Genomic DNA, 21,016 nt, shown 5'->3' with positions numbered 1-21,016 from the left:
ACATTGATTAGAAAAGGAAATTGCTGAATGAGATATATAGACACACACCCACGAAACACATACACACACACACCACCACCACACATATGACATTCCCTTAAGTAAGTTAAACACATCCATATGCATGTGAGCACATACACATGTACACATACATACAAACTGTGGTATAGAAAGCAAATTCTTCAGTCCCTGTGATGCAGAACGAGGACATCAGAGGCCGAATGGGAGAAGCCAGGTAATTAACATGAGTCTCTGAAAGCTATCTTACAAATACCAATGTTATTTAGAATCACATAAACTAAGGAGAATTTGGCAAAACCTTCCATTCTATTCGAACACCCCTTTCTTCATTTCCAACAGGTGATTATTCATCTGGACACTGCCAATTTCAAAGATAGGTATCTTAGCACCTTAGTTCTATATAAGTATATATAATTGATAAAAACTGTAAACTATGAACATCTGGGAACTGATCTCATTTCTCTGTCTAGAGTTGTACAGGGATTGAGGGACAGACCTGAAAAATCCACTCTTTCTTTATCTCTAAATGTCTTAAATGTGAAGGGGTATTGGGGTAAATGGTTTTTATTTACACAGTGCAAAACTAGGTGGTGGTGCTGAAGAATAGGTTGGATTGCAGGAGCTTTTCAATAGGTGTAGAATGACAACTATATATGCCACCTTTTCCAAAGTCTAGAGATTTGAGTGAGTTGACTGCCAGATCCGATGTCATCTAATTAATCCAAGGGACAGCTTTTCCTGGCAATCAAAGTCAAATGGCATGCAATATTGGGGAGTGTTACTCAGTGGAAACACAGCAGGATTAAACATGTCAGAGCTTTGCTTCTCCAGGGGCTTTGATTTTTTTTAATTCTGTAATTTTTCACCTGGATCCCATGTAAAAAAACAAACACTCAATACTGACCTATTAAGTAGAAGTCTGAATAAATATCAAGACAAATATAGGTGACTCAGTGGAGAATTTTATCTTCTACTGTTGGATTTTTAAGAGCTTAAATTTAATTATCTCATTTATATATTCAAATTAATAATCTTCATTTAGTCAACATAGAACAAATAAATTACAACTTCATAGCAAAACAGGGGCAGAAAGCTGCCCATATTTTCAGTGATATCCCATTTAGGTTGGCGTTTGGAAATAATTTTCACTCCTGTATAGTAAATTTATTTTGGACCAGATCAATGGGGGACTATTTATATAGTTTAAAATTAAGTATTAGCTCAGCAAAATTTATTAAGAGTTTGGTGGATTTTAACTTCCTGAGTTCAATTCAATAAGCATCTTTTAAATGCCTGCCATGTACAGGCACAGTGCTCTGAGGACACAAAGATAAATTGAATTTGCCCTCATCCAAGGGAAAGATCTTACAGTGTCTGAATGAAGCACGTTAAGCGCTCACGTAGAGATGTAAAGCAGCTATGGAGTCAAGTTGAGGACCATCCCTAAATAGAGGTTCGGGAGAGGCTCACTGGAGAAAATGGGTTCTCAGTAAGAGTTAGTCCAAATAAACAATGGGAGGCAGTGCTTTCTAGGCTGAAAGGCATATGACAAAAGGGGTGTTATAAGGCAGGTTATGGTCAGGAAAAGAGAGGTTCATCTGTCTCACTGTGTGAGAAAAGCATGGTAAATGCAGGAAACTAGAATCAAGTTTATGTTTGTAGAGGGTAGAATACCTACTACACATTATGTCACTCTATACATGACAACACTTATAAAAGCGTTGAGTATCAAGAAATGAGGCTCAGTGAGAGGTCATTTTAATAAACCAGGTGAAAAATGATGAGGGCAGAGGGCAAGGAATGTTGCTAAACATTTAGGATAGAAAGTTAACAGGACTTAATTAGATAAGTGTGCTGAGGTGGATGGAGAAGTTTAGACAACCTGCAGAGTTCTGGTTTGAGTGACAAGCTCTATTTTACTATAATGTTTCAGCCCGGTTACCAATGTGATAGCTATCAGGATGCCAGAGTGCGTAGATAAGCACTACCAAGTTCCCTATGCATATGTACAAAGGAAGTGTCCCTCAGAGATTGTCCTAGAAGTTTTGGACCTGACCATGAGGTCAAGGATTTATAAAATGGGTCACATGCATGAAAGAGGCAGTTGCTGGAGAGATTTATCCAGAAAGAGCTGCTGTTTCTCTGTGAGTTGTGCTCTTCTGCCTTCAGGATGCCATTTTTGGATCCTGGTAAGTAGGATTTCAAGGGGCCATTCAGGGAAATCGGAAACAAGTTGGCTGCAATTGGAGAAGCAGAAGACCAATGGCTGACTCAAACATGAGGAAGTCAAGGTAGACTATGGACAGTGGTGTGGCTCCTAGGTGACAAAAGAGGACTACAGAATATCTGACCAATTGAGGTGGTCAGGAAATACTGCATCATGATCAGGGGTACTCCCAGGATACCCAAGGAAGGGTGATTGGGTGTTTCCTGGGTGCTAGACTTGAATCTAGAGTGCCTTGGTGGGAGTATAGTCAATAAGACTGTTGAGAGGGGTGAAGAGGTTTCAAGAGAAAAAAGCAAGAGGTGTACCACTGTGTATCAGAGGGCTGAAGAAGCATGATATGCTTCCATCTGAAAAAGACCCATTATTTGGGTCAAAGAAACATCAGGAGAGACTGCCCACCTGGAAATCATAAACTGTCGAAGAAAATTCTTCAAGGAAAAGAGTTAGGCTTAAAAATTCCCCAGGCGCACCTGGGGACATGAGCTTAGACTATTGGCTGGATCCAGAGAGTACAGAACAGTCCTGTCAAGCAAAAGTGTTCTCACTCTTTTTGAGCCTGGTAGGACGTGCAACAGCTAAGGGTATGGCAAGGAAGTAAGTGAGGAAAGGAGAAAGAGGAGAAACCAACCACACGTCTCCTCTCCCCTAGTCTCCCAGAAGACTTGAGCTCAAAGGGAGGAGAAATTTGATGTTAAATCACATTGGACTTCTGAGTAATATTAGAATAGAAATTCGAATTCGAGTTCCGAAGTTGAAGATCGACTTAAAGGGACCCTCGGACTGTCACTGCCTTAAGTAAACACAAAAATCACGGAACATCCTATTTTCACTGAATAATTTTAAGTGGATGAAAGGAGCAACACTAAATTGGTTTTGCTGTCCCACTAGTTGTGTTTGTTTGACATCCCAGTTAACATTGTCATTTATTGACATTGGGCTTTTGTAGCAATAATAGCTTTAATAGATAACATGACAGATTCTATTTGGGAATTTGTTGATGTGGGGGTGTCAGTAGGATATGCAGATGGATGTTTTCCAATAGAGAAGTAGCTACACGAATTTAGACCGAAGGGAGAAGTCAGGGTTGTACTCAAGAAATACTTAGATATCTCCCTTGTGCAATTTTTTTCCCCTTTTAGCTCTCTATGAGTGTGGACCACTTCCAAACCAAGATATCTATAATTCTTCAATAATCTTTGTGGGTTTATCTGCTTTAATCAAACTTACACAAGGCTACCGAGATAAACTGTTTGAAATATCACATTTTTGTGCCTCAAGAACAGTGACTTCTCATCAATTACCAATCAGATTGGGTTTTCTTAGCTCAGCAGGCAATTTTAATCAATCGTCTTTCCATATTTACTTAACCTCATTTCTCACCACTTTTACATGGGACCGCTCCTTCTGACCCCAACAGAAGGTCAACTCTTTATGCTTCATTTATACTTTTGCTGTTCACCATGTTGGAACCCACTTTCAACCAAATTCTATTTTCAGTTCCCAATTCAGGTACTCTTAACGTGGGTTTCAGGCCAACTAGGGTAGTTGTAAGGCCTCTGAGACTGCAGATGAATATTTATGCCTTTTGTGGGAACAATGCAGCCATGGTTTAAGTCAGTTTTCATATAGGGTCTGTAACCCAGAAAATAGTTAAGTACCACTGACATAACCTAAAATATATAATTCACTTCACTGTGCCCGTATTTCAATGCCCCTCCCAGCACCTGCAATTACAGACCCTCTTCTTCCAAGATGCCTCAGTGTGCTTGCTTCTGCTGCACCTGCTCCCACTGATTGCCCCACGGCCAGCTGGAACTTACTCTGGGTCCAGAGTAACTCCTGACCACAGACAGGAAGTCCTTTGGCTTCCTCAGCCCCCACATTCAGCTACCATTTCAATGACTGACCTGAGATGTGGTTTGCTAGGGTTTTTTGGTAGCTCAACCTGGGTGATGATTACCTAATGTTTTGGGTCCCTCTTGAACAATCATATACATGCTCTATCATCGAAAGTTTCCCTCATTCCCTGGCATCATTGCAGTTGGCTCCCTGTGCCATGTCTCTTTCCATGGGACTCCTGATTTTCCACTGCTAGGTCCTGTCCTCCGTTTTGCAAATGCTGCTACTTCATCTTGGACTCCAATAATAATAATGTTGACACCAACAAGAACAATACTGATTACATGTAAGCATGTTACATTACATGTAAGCATTACAACGTGTAAGCATTCAGTGCTTACATAAGCCAGGCAAAATATTTAATGTTTTATGTGCAATGCCTCATTTCTTCCTGACAACTGCCTTACCTGATAGACATTTTTTTTTTTTTAATTTTTTTTTCAACGTTTTTTATTTATTTTTGGGACAGAGAGAGACAGAGCATGAACGGGGGAGGGGCAGAGAGAGAGGGAGACACAGAATCTGAAACAGGCTCCAGGCTCCGAGCCATCAGCCCAGAGCCTGACGCGGGGCTCGAACTCACAGACCGCGAGATCGTGACCTGGCTGAAGTCGGACGCTTAACCGACTGAGCCACCCAGGCGCCCCCCTGATAGACATTTTTAAGGGAACCTTCCATTTATGGTAGCTACCCTTTATTGAGCAACCATTACATGCCACACATTTTGCTAGGCTGTACATATATGTAATCCCCACAAACAGATAGAATTTTTATCTGCATTTTATAGAAGAGGAACCGAGAATAAAGAGTCTCAATGACTAAGTTCACATAGACAGCAAATTGCAATTAAATCTCAGGGTCTGTGTCCCCAGTGCCAGAGTTAAATAGGCTGGCCTATTCCTCAGACCCCTGCCTCACTTCTTCACCAGAACCTATGGTCCTGGTAGACAAGTCTAGATGACCCTGTTTTTTGCCTCAATGAATTGTTTCTGGATATGATATTCATATCCCGTGTCTGTCCTACAGTACCTGCTTATAGGTCTTGTGCATTCAGTTCCTTTGCCTGTTCATTCATTCATTTATTAGCTCACTCACTTGTCTGGCATCTACTTATTGGGTGTTCATTCTATGCCCCGTCTTATGCAAGAACTAGGGAAACAAGACTGGAAAAGCACAGCTTGGAGATAGACATGCAAATAAATGTGATGATCTAACGACTGTGATGGAGCCAAAGAGCCAAAATTTATGAGTCAAGGTCAGCATAGAGAAGCTAGTGCTTGAGTTGAGACATAAAGGGTGGCCCAGAGGAGACCTTTCAATCAGAGGCAAGAGAATTTGGTGGCAGCATATTGCCAAGTTCAGGGAGCCCCAGTAGGTTCAGCAGGTGCTGGGATTGGGGCAGGAGATGAGAGGGATGGCATAGGAGATCAGCAACCAGAGCACTGGAGACCCTGAAGATTCTGCCGATGAGTGTAGGTTTTATGCCAGACACGTGAAAGCTTCAAAGGAAGTCTGTCATTTCTCCACTGTGTCGAATTTGTATAGTAAATAGTAAAATCCACATCTTCCAGTTTGGGGGGAGACAGTTCCCTGTAGTGCCCAGTTAATTTTACTTGTATGATGGAGTCTCAGTACCTCTTGCTGGGTGGGGATTTATAATCTCCTAATATATTTGCTTAGCAAATGCCTAGAGAGGTGACACTGTGACACACTCTACCAGGTTTAAAATGCCCTTTAATTCTTCCTCTCTCTAGTCGGCCTGAAACACCGAAGGGTGGTTAGCCTGAATAACTTGTCTGCAAGGCTTACTGATTCTAAATGATGTGTGAAGTTATCAGGGATTAGTGCACACACAACCACCTCTCTGCTTGGAAAGTTTACCTCCTGTGACAAATTTCATCTTCACCCCATAAATTCAACCTGCTGACTTGCTCCTTTACATGGTTTCTGATTATAGTTTGGAAATCCTTTAAAAAGTGATAGTTACTAAACAAAAGGACCCAGGGAAGTTTTAGGACCACGTGCTTTACTAAAACCCGATGCCTGCAAAATTTCGTTGAATTAGGCACTCTTTGAAAGAAACACCTGCGTTCTATCACGTTTGCATGTTTTGGGCTGTCTCAGAATTCCTTCCGTGCAATCTTTCAACAGGCTGTGACACGGCTCCTGGTCGCTCCCTATCCCATCTCTGCAGGTACCTGTGTCCTGCCAAGGGCGGCATATGGCGTTGTGACTCAGGAGACAAAAAAGATGAGCACAATGGTGACAAAAGTTTTCAACCCATGATGCACCTCTCCCTTTAACCCCCAACTGTGTAGCCTGAGAATGGGGAATTTGCTCTTTGGAGTAAAAGATCATAAAATGCTTTCTTGCTTTCATTGTGGTCCCTCATCTTGGAGTTCATTATTTCTTTAAACATGCCTAACTGTAGCTTGGAAATTTTACTTTCTTATACAAGCAAAAAGATGCTTGGGGTGCTCTGAGTGTTTGATCCTGAGCTTTCATGAGGCCTCATGCCTTTCCTTGCACTGGTACGAGATGAAAGGAAACCAGCTGTTTTCTTGTTAAAGATCAAGGTGATCAGGATAGTGATTCAAGACCTAGCGATGATTGCTGCAGGGAGAGCAGAGGCTGGGTGATGTTATTCCTTTAGGCACAGTATGTCAGATTTCTGTGGCTGTCAGAAAGAGTATTTCATTTCATGCCTATTTGTGATTTCTTTGTTGTTGTTGTTGTTGTTGCTGGGTTTCAATTCCTGGCATCATACTCAGTAAACTGAATGAGGCTATTATTAGTAGTCTATCCGAATGGTAAGAGAAGAGCTAATATCTCAGATTCTTACTATGTTTCTGTGCTGTTCTTAACAACCTCACTTTTTATCCTCACAATAATGCTATGAGATAGAAGGTGTCATTCCCATTTTACAGAAGAGAATATTGAGACGCAAGAGTTTAAGTAACTCTTAACTTCAGGTAGTTAATGAAGTTAAGTAACTCAACTTCATTGTGTGGGTTATACTGCTCACAAATGTTAGTAGAGCTGGGATTTAAACCCAAGCAACCACACCAGGATTAGGGTGAAGTAAGAGAGTTTCCCTAGGGCACAAAATTTAAGGCAGCACTCCCTTGAAGTCTCGTGTAGGTGCGGGGCTCAAACCTGAGAGTGAGTGCCTCCTTGAATCACATTCCCAGGGAACTTCTTTGCTGCTTGCCATACCCTAGACTCAGCCTTGCTTTGGAGGCTGAGTAGTGTTAAACCTCATGGCATACTGCCTCTCTGGTTCTCATCCTTCTGGATCAGAGTCATCTGTTAACAGGGAAGTAGATTGAACAGCCCAGGAAAGGGTTTGTAGAGACAAGCAGGGATGGAGCCCAAAGTAGGATTTCTCCCTTGCTCTTGGCTGGGCATTCTTCTCTTGTACTATGTGCCCTCCCATTCTTTTCTTTTCTGACTTTGTCTCACCTCAACCATCTCCAATACAGAGGGCAATAAAGATGCTCTTCACTTGAGAGGTAAATTTCTGCATCCCATAGAGAAAACATTAGAGCAGCATCACAGAGGAGGGTGTGTACTCAGACCTTATTTCATCTTGTCAAGTCCAGACACACCCTGAGGTATATGTTGATGTCAAAGCTAATCCAAGGACACATATCTATGAGAGAAATCTCAGAATCTTAGAACAGGGTCTGCTGAGGAGAAGTCAAATTGCACCGGGAGAAAAGGAAAGTGTAGGGGGGTTAGTCCAGGATCTCAGGGCAATCATGAAGAACTCAGAGAAGTCCTTGAAAATCTTTTAGTGCACTTGGTCAGTTTTGAATAGGACTGGACTTTTCTGGTGTGCTGACAAATGGCAAAATAATTGCTATTTCATTAGGACAAACATCCCTCTGTTCAGTCATGCACAACTTGATATTTAGGAAACCACTGGAATTATGGGATGAATTATGAATTTAGGAAACCACTGGAATTATGGGATACCAGGTGGGAACTATCCCTGGTATCTCTCAGTGATGGGCAAACCCATTCTTTGACTCAATGCGGCCTGGAATAAGCACCTATGAGCTCCTAATCACATATGTGGAGGAGAGCCAGCAGCAAATGAGATGAGCATAGTGGAGATGAAGGAGAGTGAGCATTATGATCTGGTAGCTTCTTTGAACTTCTCAACATCATGCTAGAAAAGTTCCGGTAGTCCTTCTAGATAAACATTTACCAGTGAAATCCCAGCAGATTGGATGATGATGGTTTCTCCTCCTTTATAGATACCATACCACCAAAGCCATGTGGGAAGACCACCCTAAATCAACAAGTCAAACAGCACTCTGCGTAGGGAAGAACTGGGCTGTGAGCGAGTAGCACTTGCCTCTTTAATTAGGTTCATAAATCTGGGTCCAAGGCGCCATGGCTTGTGTCGATGACACTGTAAGGAGCTGACGGTCAGCTGGGAAGCCCGGTGGGAGGCAATGGCCACCATGTACACGGCATCATACATCAGAGCCGCTTCAGTCTGTGAAGGAAAACACGCATCACATCTTCAGTTCCACCTTTGTTTACCTTCCTTTACCTGCAAAATCATTCTGCCTGCTTCCTTTATCTCCTATTTGTCTGATCTCAACAACCATTCATTCTCCAGCTGAATAGTCTTCACTCTCCAGTAGCTATTTTTCTCTAACATAATACCTCCTACTCCACGGTAAACTGGAGTCATAGCTCTGCTTTGTTTTGAGTTCTTAAAAAAATTTTAAAAAAATTCAAAAAATAAAAAGCCCACCTCACTGATGTCAGCCACATAAGTCTTGATTCGGGGAACAAATATTTGGAGCATCTTCCGTGTTAAGCATGGTGTTAAGATCAACTACATTGAGTTAGAAGTTACTAAGCCTCAACATTTTAATATGAGATTTTGTTTTTTAGGACTTATACCCATTTATATGTTTATTTGCTTGTTTCTATTTGGTAGAAAGAAACAGATTCAAGCAAAACTAATAGGTAATTTCCAAATAGAGATACTTGTGTTCTTTGCTTCTATTTACTAGAGCCAAGAAGGTCTGAGATATGGAATCAAATCAAACAGCAGGTTGTAAGAGACCTTCTGAAAAACAGACCTGTGTAACTAGCTCAGAATACACCTTCTTTTATCAGCATTTGCTTTTTTTGATAGAAAGTGTCAGTGGTTATTGCTTTTGGGGGTTGGGCATCTCATTCTTCCCTTCCTCATGATATTTCTCTCACTTGCAAAATTTCACACAAAACTGGTAGAATTTTTATAAAAATATTGTCATGTTTTCTTAAGGATAAAATCATATAATACCTTCACATTTTAGTTGAGGGTTTTCATCACAAATTTATTTGAAATTCTCAACAAGCTCCCCAAATCAACAGAACAGATAGATGAAACTACTGATGTAGGAAAACTGACCTTTAGACAGGATATTGACTTGTGTAGAAACATACATATAGCCAACAATTGGTAGAGTTAAACCTAGAATTCAGGTCATAGATCAAAGATTATCATGTATTTTTTTTTTTTTCAGAAATCTGTTGATTCAACATTTATTATGCACTTACTGAGCATGTCTTAATGGAGGTGGAAAGAGAGGGTAAGGGTTACTAACATCTTGCACTTTATCCATCTATGAGGCCAGAGAGTATCCCCACTTTAAATCTGTTTCCTGTGCAATCGCTATCATGGCATTTTCCATATGTATTTATAGTGACATCTGTTTCTCAATAAGAATGTGGGTTTTGCGAATGCAGAAATGGTTCAACTTCATTCTCTCTCTCTCTCACCTCCCTATATATACATATATAAATTTAATTTAATATTTATATATAATATATATTTAATGCTTATTTATGTTGAGAGAGAGTGTGTGTGCACGTGTGCACACAGGTGGGGGGGGGGCAGAGAGAGAGAGAGAATCCCAAGCAGGCTCCTCACTGTTATCACAGAGCCCAATGTCAGGCTTCATTTCACGAACTGTTAGATCACGACCTGAGCCAAAATCACGAGTCTGATGCTTAACCTACTGAGCCACCCAGCACTCCTCGACTTTATTCTGTAGTGGCTAGCAGAGTTCCTGGCATATAAAAGATCCTTAATAAATGTTTGCGGAAGGAAGTCATGGTATCTCTTGCCTTAAAATGGGCTACATTTTTGTGAGACCTGTATAACGCCAAGGTTTTAAGACGTCCTTCTAAGATAAATTGTTTCATCAAGCATCCATGTTCTTCACCATTCTCCTTTATCAATTTGGTGGAATTGAAGGAGAGTTATCTATTGGTAGAATGAGACCTTTTGAAACTCAGTAACAATAGCTGCCTTTTGTCAAGTTCTTATTATAAGTCAGGTGCTACCCTGACATGAAATCCTCACCATAACTGTTATTCTTTTGCGGTTAAAGAAGTGACCAGGTTAAATAGCATCCCCAACCTAGTGGAGGGAAAACCAAGATTCAGAACAAGGAGGTTGGTGCTCGGGTTTGTCTTCACAACCACGAAACCGAACTAACTGCTTCTAAAGCAAGTTTTTGTCTGATGATTTAATAAGTACAATAATAGCTCAATTATGGTGAATATTCACTGACAACTTACTACACACCAGGCACTATAAGCATTTTCCACATGCCGTGTCCTTAAATTGTTGAAATGATACCTTTGAAATAGGCAAAGTCCCCATTATACAGACAGGGAAATGGAAACTTGGAGAAGTAACTTTAGGAAATAACTTTGATAACTCCCTAACTTATTAGGCAAGCGAGAATTTCACCTCAAGATGTAAACTTAGATTTCAGAGCTCATGCTCTGAAAAACCGCTTAACTGCTATGCTATGAGGTCCTGGACCTTTTTAGCAGTGGGATATGCTTTTCATAAATTTGTATGTGTAATCACTAGTTGACAAATGGAATGATTTGGTACAGAAGTGTGAGGAGTAACGTTCCAATGATCTAATGTTTTCATAAGCTGGGCTTAGAAAGGATTCTGACTTTCTTTGTCAAGGCTGCCTCTGCACTGGGCTGGGAAATAACATGGTTCACAACCATGGGCCTGATCTGTGCTTTTCAAATTCGAAGAAGAAAACCATTTATTCTAAAACCATGCTTCCTCTTGAAGTGCAGTGTTTTCTCAGATGAAAGAGACATGTCCTCTACCTATTTTATAGCACTAATAAACTATCCCTGAATTTCCTTTCCTCTTTAGTTCTGTGCTGGAGGCCAGTGACAGAGCAGCAACTCTCAAGTCATTTTAAGTAAATTAAAAAAAAAATTGGCCCGTGTTTCAGAGTTTGTTTTTCCAAATGCGTTTCTGTGCACATTTTATTTATATCAGAAGCCTGAACGAAACCCCATTACTCAGTGCCCCTAAGAAAATCTTTTAACCGCAACATGGATCACGAAACAAGCATATGAAAAGCAGTCTCACACAATGTTTTAGTTATCACAACAGCATGCAATGGGTTAATTTAACAGCATGGGTTAACTCAGCAGGTCTGGGGTGCTCACACTCTACGTATTCAAAGAAAAGACTGACCTTTGGTTACTGGGAAAAAACACCCCAAACCTTGGCTGATCATAGTGATTCTGTATCTTTGGGGTCTTGGGCATTGCTAAACAGTGTCAGCCAACAGTGTGATTTATGATGAATGCCTATTTTTGTTCATCTGGGGCCCCGGGCCGTGCTATTTCTGAGCTGAGTAACTAAGTACTCAGTAACTGAGTAACTGAGCTGAGTAACTAACTGCTGAGTAACTAAGACTAAGACTAAGTAACTAAGGTCAGATATGGGGCTGCTCTGTGCCTACGTGACTGACTCCCGATAAAAAACCCTCACACCGAGGCTTGGGTGAGCTTCCCAGCTTAGTAACACTTCACACATGTCCCACATCATTGCTGTAGAGAATGAAATACTGTCACCACAACTTTTCTGGGAGGGGAACACTAGTAGTTTCTGCATAGTTTCTCCTGGACTGTGTGCCCTTTGTAACTTTTTCCTCTGATGGTTTTAATCTATATCCTTTCGCTGCAATAAACTGAAACTACGGGTCTAATAGGTCTGCTGATTTCTGTGAGTCCTTCTACCAAATCGTCAAACCTGAATATGGTCCTGGGGACCCCAACACAATCCAGTGAGATGCTACACCTTAGGAATGAGGATTAGTGACAGGATGTGGCTTTACAGAGTCCTTGCATTTTGCTCTCTTCCTGGTATATAACACTGTTGGGAAAAGCTGGACAAGATCGGGGTGCTGAAGGAAGACTTAGTCCTTGTGGAGCGAACGGGCAAAAAGTATGGATTTCCCATCTTCTCTGCAAATTTAGAAATATTCACTAACCTGGTATGGTTAATGAATATCAAATATCTTCTCTTCTAAAAGAGAAGTTCTCCCAAATAACACCCTTTCCCTTCATTTCCTGAATTTACTCTCTTACTTGGGTCCTCTATTAAAATATCTCACCCACAGCATACAGCTAGCAGAATTTGTCTCTTAGTACGAATTAGCTAGTTTCCCTTGTGGGGGTGGATGCTGTTGAGGAGCCAAAGTAGCGGGAGAGGCAGTGAACATCCTGAGTTGGGAATGATGCTGCAAAGAGTGAGCCGCAAGCAAACCAGGGTTTGGAAATGGGCTGTAGAGGTAGTAAAGATATAGTCACGTACTCACAATCTAGAAATTTGGTAATTAAGGCAGCAACTCCAGCAGGTCCAGTGAGACCCGGCACAGAGGTTGACATTTTGTAACGTGAAGAAGCATTTTTAGCTTTTGAGAGAGACAGGGAGGAGTTGGAAAAAGAGGACCATATGTGGAGTTGGAAAACATACCCAGGTGATTCCACTGATCGCAGAAGGTCACACAGGTACCAGGGAAGGAGCCATCCTGGGCTCCATGGGCAAGCCAAGAAATTTGTCTCTTGTAAACAAAAAGGATTCTGCCTCTGTATTTCAGAATGCCTTTTGTTCTTTGATTGAGTACACACTGGCTTCACAGCAGGTACCATCAAGTAAATTCAATTCTATGTCCTGGAGGCTTTGTAGACATTATCTAATTTAATCTATAAAACACTGCACAGTATTATTTTACAGATTTACAGATGAGCTAGCAGGCTCCTAGAGGCTAAATAACCTAGTCAGGTCGTTCAGTTATTTAGAGGACATAGCCAGTACTTAACGTAGGCTTTGCTTATCTGGAAAGGTCTTGCTTTCCCACTGAATCCCACAGCCCATTGTCTTTCATCACTGGAGTGAGTGAACATTTAGGTGGACACTCAAAAGTGCCTCCCTTTTGGGTCATGATAGGAAATACTCACATGTGACATAAAACTACTGACCTAACTTGATATTGTGAATGCATTTAAAGGACCGGGAAGGCCAATGATAGACCGGCATTGTGTTTCTATGATCCCTATGTAGTGTTGAATCATATATAGTTTTGGTTCACAGTCAGAGAGGAATCTATCCTAAAATGAACCACTCCATTATCCCAGTCTATCTAAAAGCCAATAGATCAAATCAACCCAAATGTTAAGGGAAATTTAAACGTAGTGAAAAGAAATGAAGTAGATTTTATAAAATCACTCCAACCTCTATTGAGTTAATTAACACTTCGGTTGATAAAACACCTTCTTTTTTTAATCTCAAGATGTTTTAAATAACGAGTTTCACTATTTTTGAACTCTACTGACTCAGTAACAGTTTTCTTAACTTAATTTTAACCATATTTTTCAAGTCAACATTTGTTCCCTTTAATTACATCTATGGCTCTTAAGTCTGGAGTCAATATTTTTCATCTTGGACATGTTTTTCATGTTTGGATGTGTTTTGATATGTATCATATTATTTGATGATATTTTAGTGTATGACGTTCTAAGAAATTTTTAATAGTTAAACATATTAAAGGGGCACCTGGGTGGCTCAGTTGGTTAAGTCTCTGACTTTTGATTTTAGTTCAGTTAGTGATTTCACAGTTTGTGAGTTCGAGCCCCGTGTCAGACTCTGTTGTGACAGCACAGAGTCTGCTTAAGATTCTCTCTCCCTCCACTTTCCCTGCCCCTTCCCCACTCTTGCTCTCTCAAAAGAAATAAATTTCAAAAAAACATTAAAGAGGACATTAGACAAATAGGTGGGAAGTAAAAACACATGGGTATTTTTAAACATATTTAAAATTTTTCTACATTATATATTTATAAGACATCTGTATATGTATGTAGTGCACACAAAAATATAACTATATAGGGCAACAGGGAAATTCACATCGGAGAGTGGTGGTATAATGCATACAATTTCAGAGAATGCAATTCTATTAGAGTAATGGCGTAACTTAAATATTAACAGTGGTTAGTCTAGGTTAATTTTTAAAATAATATTAATAGTTTAGAATAATCTCTATCTGCACTACTCAGGCCTATTTCTTATTTATAGGAACTCTCTTTGGACTTTTACAGAATTATTTCGGGACTATATGAATATTTTTCATTTAACATCTTGGTCTTAGCAGATGCTCAATTCTTATTTATTTAGTATTAGTTCCTTTATTAAATACATAGTTATTGAAGGCCTGCTTTGTACCAGGCCTTTCCCAGTGCTGGGGATGAGGCAGATCACAAAACGACAAAGTCTCTGTCCTCATGGAGCTTATATTCTTGTAAGGGAAAGCATAGAACAAACAAATCAAAGTGTAGTGTATTAAGTCACAGGGCTACAGAGCAAGGGAAAACAGACTATGAGAGAGAGAATAACAGCAGGGGGCTACTATTTAGATTATTTAGATAGCAGATTCATAGCAGGCTTCTCTAATGAAGTGGCAAACCGGAATCAGGGAGGGTTTTAGGTAGTGAGAGCCACAAATGCTACAGATACACGAAGGAATAAAACATGAGATCTGAGGACTACAGACCCTGTGGAACTGAAACCAGGGGACGTTTCATCAGTAAGGTCGAGAAGAAAAGAGTCTGAGTACAGAGGCGACACGCGAACAAAGATTTGTTAGATCTGGGCCCCAGCTTGGAGACATGGGGTGTGCTCTCTTGACTCAGATTAGTCCACTGAGTGCCTTTAAAGCTGCTCTTTAAATTTGCTGTGACTCAGTTTCTACATCCCCAAACGGGTCCCCTTTACTAGAAGCAGAAAGGAAACAGTGAACTGGTAAATGGACTCTTTGGGTAAATAAAGGTCAATATCATGCTTCATGGGATAAATTGCAAAACTATACCTATTTTTTTTTTCTTTCTATGGTATCTACATGAGATGGGCGGATACTAACTGAACTTACTGCAATAATCGTTTTACAATATATGTAAGTCAACCCGTTAGGCTGTACACATTCTACAATGTGTACAATTGTATCTCAGTAAAATTGGGGGCAAACAATTCTGCATGACCATGGGATCCAACTTCTAGTGGGTGCGGTGTTCTACCACATTTTTGACTAGTCTAGACATGATCTGATATAGCTGTATACTCCCCACTTTTAGTGCCCTGGTGAGCCCTTCTCTTCTGTTCTGATAAACCCCTATTTTCTTTTTTATAGTGTATAATAATAACAATAAGCAATAACAGAGCCTAGAGATCTCTTTCTTAGGGGAGATGACAGTCATAAACTTCAGGCAAAACAGGACCTCTTCCATCCATTGGAACTTGGCTCTGTCATGCCTCTTGCCCACGGGACTGTCATTTGCCCAGGTCACCAAGAGCTGTGCTGGGGAAATAGCAGTACCCCGTGCCTGGCCTGAGTCAGTGTGAGTTGTGAGACTCTTTCCTCCTTATTAATGATTTTCCTCATCTCAGTCAATATGTACAAACTGTCCTGTCAGCTGAGTATAATTGAATACAACAGATGCTTTTTTTTTTTTTTAATAAATTAAGCCATCCTTGTGATGAATATTTACTGTTTGGCATGAATCCACAATCTGTGTTAACATAGCTCCAAACTGTAACTTTTTTAGTGGTATATACCAAGCAGAGGTAACAATTATTTGAGATCTTATCCTATGATAGAAATCTCGTTGGGGGCAGGGAGGATGGTCAGAGGGTTTTGAGCCATATTTGAACTCACTGGAACTACAAATCCAAGAGGAAAACGAGAAAAACCAGTGTATTAGCATACCTCTCTGTCTCTCTCTGTCTCTGACTCTTTCTCTCTCTCTGGCTTGCTCCTCCCCTTTCAGAAAGCCTAGTATTTCCTCAGATATTCTCTACTTGTTCTTATTCAAAGCAACATTTTAAATCGCCCAAGGCTCATTTGTACCAAAATGCTTCCCATCATTATCTCTCAGATCACTTTGTGTATTTTAAGAGTTATTTCAGGTTTGAAAAACAGACAGGGAGCTTGAACGTGGAATCATCCAGAACCACTTCATTCATTCATTTATTTTTTCTACTCACTTGTTTCTCACGAAAAAAGAAATCCCAAGTTCATTTCTCTGCAAGATGATACCTTTCAGTTATCAGTAAATTGCATCTTTAAAGCAAGAGTGCTTCTCCCGATGATGGCAAGAGAGAAATGAAATACTAGGCCAATTTCAAATGCTATTACCTGCCTGCATTCCCAGTGTCTTTCCCTTTAGATGACACTGTTCCTACATAGAAAGCTCTTTTTTTTTTTTTTTTTTTTTTTTTTAATCTCCTGCTATTTTCTTCATCACACAGGGAGCTTCATTAGAGAAATAAAACTAGGGTAGGTGCCTTTGACAACAGAAGACAAATGATGTTAGCAAGAAGCGCTCTGATGAGGCAGTTTGCAATTTATCTGTTCAGCAGAGCACCTCTCCTTTGTCAGGGGGTGGGTCTGGCAACTGCTTCAAGAGCAACATATGGCTGGTGTGAATCAGTGTCAATGTCTGCAAAGGTGTTCCTGTACATATCCAGGCAGGAAGAACGTGAAGACGCCAACTGTATGTAAATCTGGCACTTTTCCATGTGTGCTGCCGCTTGCTGAGATGTGGCAGAAACGAGGAAGGCAGAAATGAGGTTCTGTCTAATTTTTGTAGGCAGCTTGTTCCTCTTCTTTCTCTCCCTTCTTCCCAAGGCCACATCCCCAGGGGGCAAAACTCTCTCCACTTACCCTCGCTTTGGTTTCTGCCTTGGCTCCATCTGGCTGACAGTGGTGGCTACTCTTATTAACTTGATCTGAGGCGTGTATAGCCAGAAGGCTGAAAATAGCAGTTTTTGAGAGTAGCCATGCCGAGGCATTGAAAATACCTGAAAATTTACTCCTTCTTCTTTCATTCAAGTCAAGGCACAGGTTGTGATACGTTTACTCACACTAGAGAAGGCATGCGAGATTCTTAACCCAACCCCCGAGGAATTCAAACATCGTCCCAAGTGATTCTATTTTAAGACTACTTACTGTCATCATGCCATCCAAAAGGCCAGTCTCTGGCCTGGGGGGGGCCTGCAGTCTCTCCATGGACCACTTCTCAATGATGGAGGACACGCGAGGGTTGTCAATATTAAGCAGCCGAAACCCGGTCATGTTTACACCACTGTACCTATAGAGTTCCAGATCTAAAGCAAATAAGTCCTGCGCAGTATTAAAAATGATAAAAGTAGAAAGGGTTAACATCTTCAATGCTCTCTATGCAAAAGAGAATAACGATCGCAGAAGCAACAGATTAAAACTAAAATGGCAAACATCCTCATGCCACTTCATGAAAGAACATTTCCTATGGTTCTTCCTTGGTGTGTCGCCTGAGAAGCTCTAAGGCAGTGGACAGTTTTCGTTTGCATCTATTTTTTTGCAACACTGTTAGAGTTTGGGCAAATCGAGAAGAGGAATTTGGCTGTCAATAATTAGTATGCTCTTGGGTATTCTGAGAAGTTGGAGAATTCTGTCCGGGGTATAGTGTTTGGGGTGTTGGAAGGTATCTTTGTGTCCACTTGTTCCGATGCCTTTATTTTATACATGAGGACACTGAAAATCTGAGTGGTGATGTGATGGGTTCAAGAATGACCCGCTTGTCAGTTCCTCCCTTCTCCCTCACATCTGGCTGCCTCAGATCTTATAAAGGTGGTGGAATTTGGAACTTGCATGTGCACTTGACAGGAAGATCATTTCCAGGAGGAAAAATTATCATTTCCTGGCTCATTGAAAATCACCCATGTCCCATACATTGAGTGCATGAAGAATGTTCACCAGACACAAGCTCTGAATAGGAAGCGAAGGGTTCTCTTCAGAGAATAAGTTGGAGCATAGAGTTGTGTGAACCTGGGTATCACAACAGTAGAACTAGTTCCCTGTCAGACAGCGTTTCCAGAAAAAAAACATTTAATCCACTCGTGTCTTCCATGACAGAGGAGGCTGAGTGTAAACCAGGGGTTTATGTTGATTCATATTTAAAACAGATCTATGCGATAATTGCAACTTTTTTCTTATGAAGAAAGGTTTGACGCTAAAATGCCATTAAAAATGTCTCACATTGAAGAATAAACCAGACTTCCAAAATAACATTTAACAGGAAAAAAAAAAGAGAAAAACTTCCATAGAAATTTCCTAACGGTGTAGATGCTTTATGGAAGTGTAATGCAAGATAGTGTATTACCAGTGACGACCGCAGTTCTAAGGAGAAAGAAGTAGCTTCAGAAATACCTCATGATTTGTATTTGCAGAAGATGCATCCAGATTTGTTCTTTTGAAGAATTCTTCTCTACACTGCCACCCTTTCCCAAGATAATGTTGGATTAGACTGCAGAACTTTAAGAGGGCAGCTCTGTGCTCCTGGCTCAGTATCAGAAAAAGAGTACTGCCTTCTAAAGTGTTATATATATTTTTTTCCCTTTGTACTATGTAACTCTCTTTCTCCTTTTAAGTTTTATTAATACTCATGGGCAAGAAGGGTAAGAATATATAAAAGCAAAGCATGGAAGAATGCAGATAAAACCAAAGGAAAATGCTTAACGAAGCAAATTTAAAGAAGAAGACCTAGAAAGATTTCCACCCAATGAATGGAAGAAAAGTTACTCAAACTACAAGAGGCCAGACAGAAAATTCCAGAATGCATATGGAATCCCTCACAGACTCCATAGTACATAACACAGTGTGCTAAAATGAATACATTACACAGGTGCAAAATTAGGTGGGCTTAAAAGTTGAGGTTTCTATGCAATATAGAATACGGAAAGTCTAGGGTCCGATTTACAACACCTGCTTGTCAGGGAAGGATGAAAAAAGCAAGACTATGAGAGTAAGTTGTTTGTTCCTGAAAGGTCTCTGTGAAGACCAGCCTTTTTCTTTGTTCATATTCTTTCCCAAATTTCAACAAAACTAGCCTTAGGAGGGTGCACAGCCAGGGATGATAGAAATTTCTGTGGCAGGTGGCCATGCCACCTTGAGTAGAACCCAGGTATTCATGGTGATGGGGAGATGGTTGTACTTGTGACCTAAGATGCTTTCCAGGTCTCAAGGTTTCCCTTGACTGTTCTGACAGAAGATCTGATTAGGATGTCCATGAGGGAGGGAAGATCATGGAAACTTTAGTTCAAGATCTTCTGCCCTGCATCCCCCTCCCTTGTCCCAAAAGCTCTGGAGGAGTGATGATTTTGGCACTTGCCCCAGAACATTGGTCTCATGATGTCCTCTGTACCTCTTCATGCTCTCGGAGATACTTGAGTGAGGAATAGAATGAACTGTTTCTATCAGTAGTATGCATTCAAGGACAGCTGGTCCTTGTTCCAAATTCTTATATTTCCCCTACTCATCAGCCTCCCTTGCAAGTTTTATTTGGTAAAATGGTACTTAATACATTTCCCAGAATCTGGGTGGATTTCAGTGGACACACATTAACCGAGTAGTAAAGAAGGTTGGTTTTATGTTTTCTTTTCATGTAAGAAAGTGGAATGTGTGTGTGTGTGTGTGTGTGTGTGTGTGTGTGTGTGTTGGGAGGGGTGTAGTGGGGGGGCACTGATTTTTGAAATTGAATGAGAGCTATCACATCATTCACATGTGTTAAATGCCCTAAGTCATTCTCCCTTGATCTGATACTCTCAAAATTTAGGGTGTTGTTTCTTAATTTCTTAGGCTCAGTGCCATTTTTTTTTTTTTTTTATGGTGAAGAATATTCTCTGTGCAAAGAATCTCTGATGCTCCTTTTCTTAATGGTCTTCAAAACACCTGACAGGTGACCCCTGGCTAAGCCAGCTATCTACTGGACTTGGGCAGCTAAATCACATAGATCAAAAAAGCCAAGATATACTTTAGTGTGCCTTCTAATGTGTATAGAAAATGTAGATGATTCTTCTTTATGCATATGCACTTTGACAGTTTCTATTTAATGGAAGTATCATTTTAATCCCTTTCCAGATGCATATACATAGATGCTAGTTTAAAAAATAAAAAAAACCCTACTGTTCAGCATTTCTGGATTTATAGGTTTCTTAGGAAAGTAATACAAATCTCCATGACAATATCCTGCCTCTGACACTGGTGGGGATGACTTTGAAATAACTGGAAATGTTTCCTATAGCATGGAATACGTTTCTACCAGATGTGCTTACCAGGGTTGTGAAAAAGTAGTGATAGTACTCAGTCATCATGCCCATGAACAGAATCTGCAAAAGAGAAATACGGGGAAAGAATCAGAAACAGAATTATAAGAAATAGATCATGAGTAGGGCAATTGCAATAGCTTGAGGACATAGAACAGGAAGAGCCTTTGGAAACCCATGGATTCAGCAGATCAGAAACCTGAGACAGATCAGTGGCTGATGTGGGCTGATGCGGACCCAGGCCATTAACCTCCATCCAATATTCTTTCATTAGACTATGTTCGATCTTCATTGAAGTGGCAGGTCTAACGATCAAATTTGAAAATAGTTTATGCTCACCAAAGTTAATATTTGGAATTGTTCTTAATAATGCAGTGTTTTACTTTCTTTATTGC

The 21,016-nt window shown here is 40.5% G+C and overlaps 1 protein-coding gene across 8 annotated transcripts in view; it reads right to left on the bottom strand.

The window, feature by feature from the left end:
* The window catches only part of GRIK1 (glutamate ionotropic receptor kainate type subunit 1), a 369,367-nt gene that overhangs the window by 87,280 nt on the left and 261,071 nt on the right, over window positions 1–21,016 (bottom strand). For all 8 annotated transcript variants that reach the window (XM_042956726.1, XM_042956729.1, XM_042956727.1 and 5 more), the window contains 3 exons: window positions 20,631–20,684; window positions 17,488–17,661; window positions 8,511–8,654 (listed from right to left, as the gene is read on the bottom strand). In XM_042956726.1, coding sequence (XP_042812660.1) covers window positions 8,511–8,654; window positions 17,488–17,661; window positions 20,631–20,684 — 372 coding nt within the window. The remainder of the gene's footprint in view (window positions 1–8,510; window positions 8,655–17,487; window positions 17,662–20,630; window positions 20,685–21,016) is intronic.

The sequence above is a fragment of the Panthera tigris genome, chromosome C2 (assembly GCF_018350195.1).
Source record: "Panthera tigris isolate Pti1 chromosome C2, P.tigris_Pti1_mat1.1, whole genome shotgun sequence".
NCBI lineage: Eukaryota > Metazoa > Chordata > Mammalia > Carnivora > Felidae > Panthera > Panthera tigris.
Note: the sequence above shows the minus strand (reverse complement) of the source record. Positions and strands in the feature narration are given on the sequence as shown.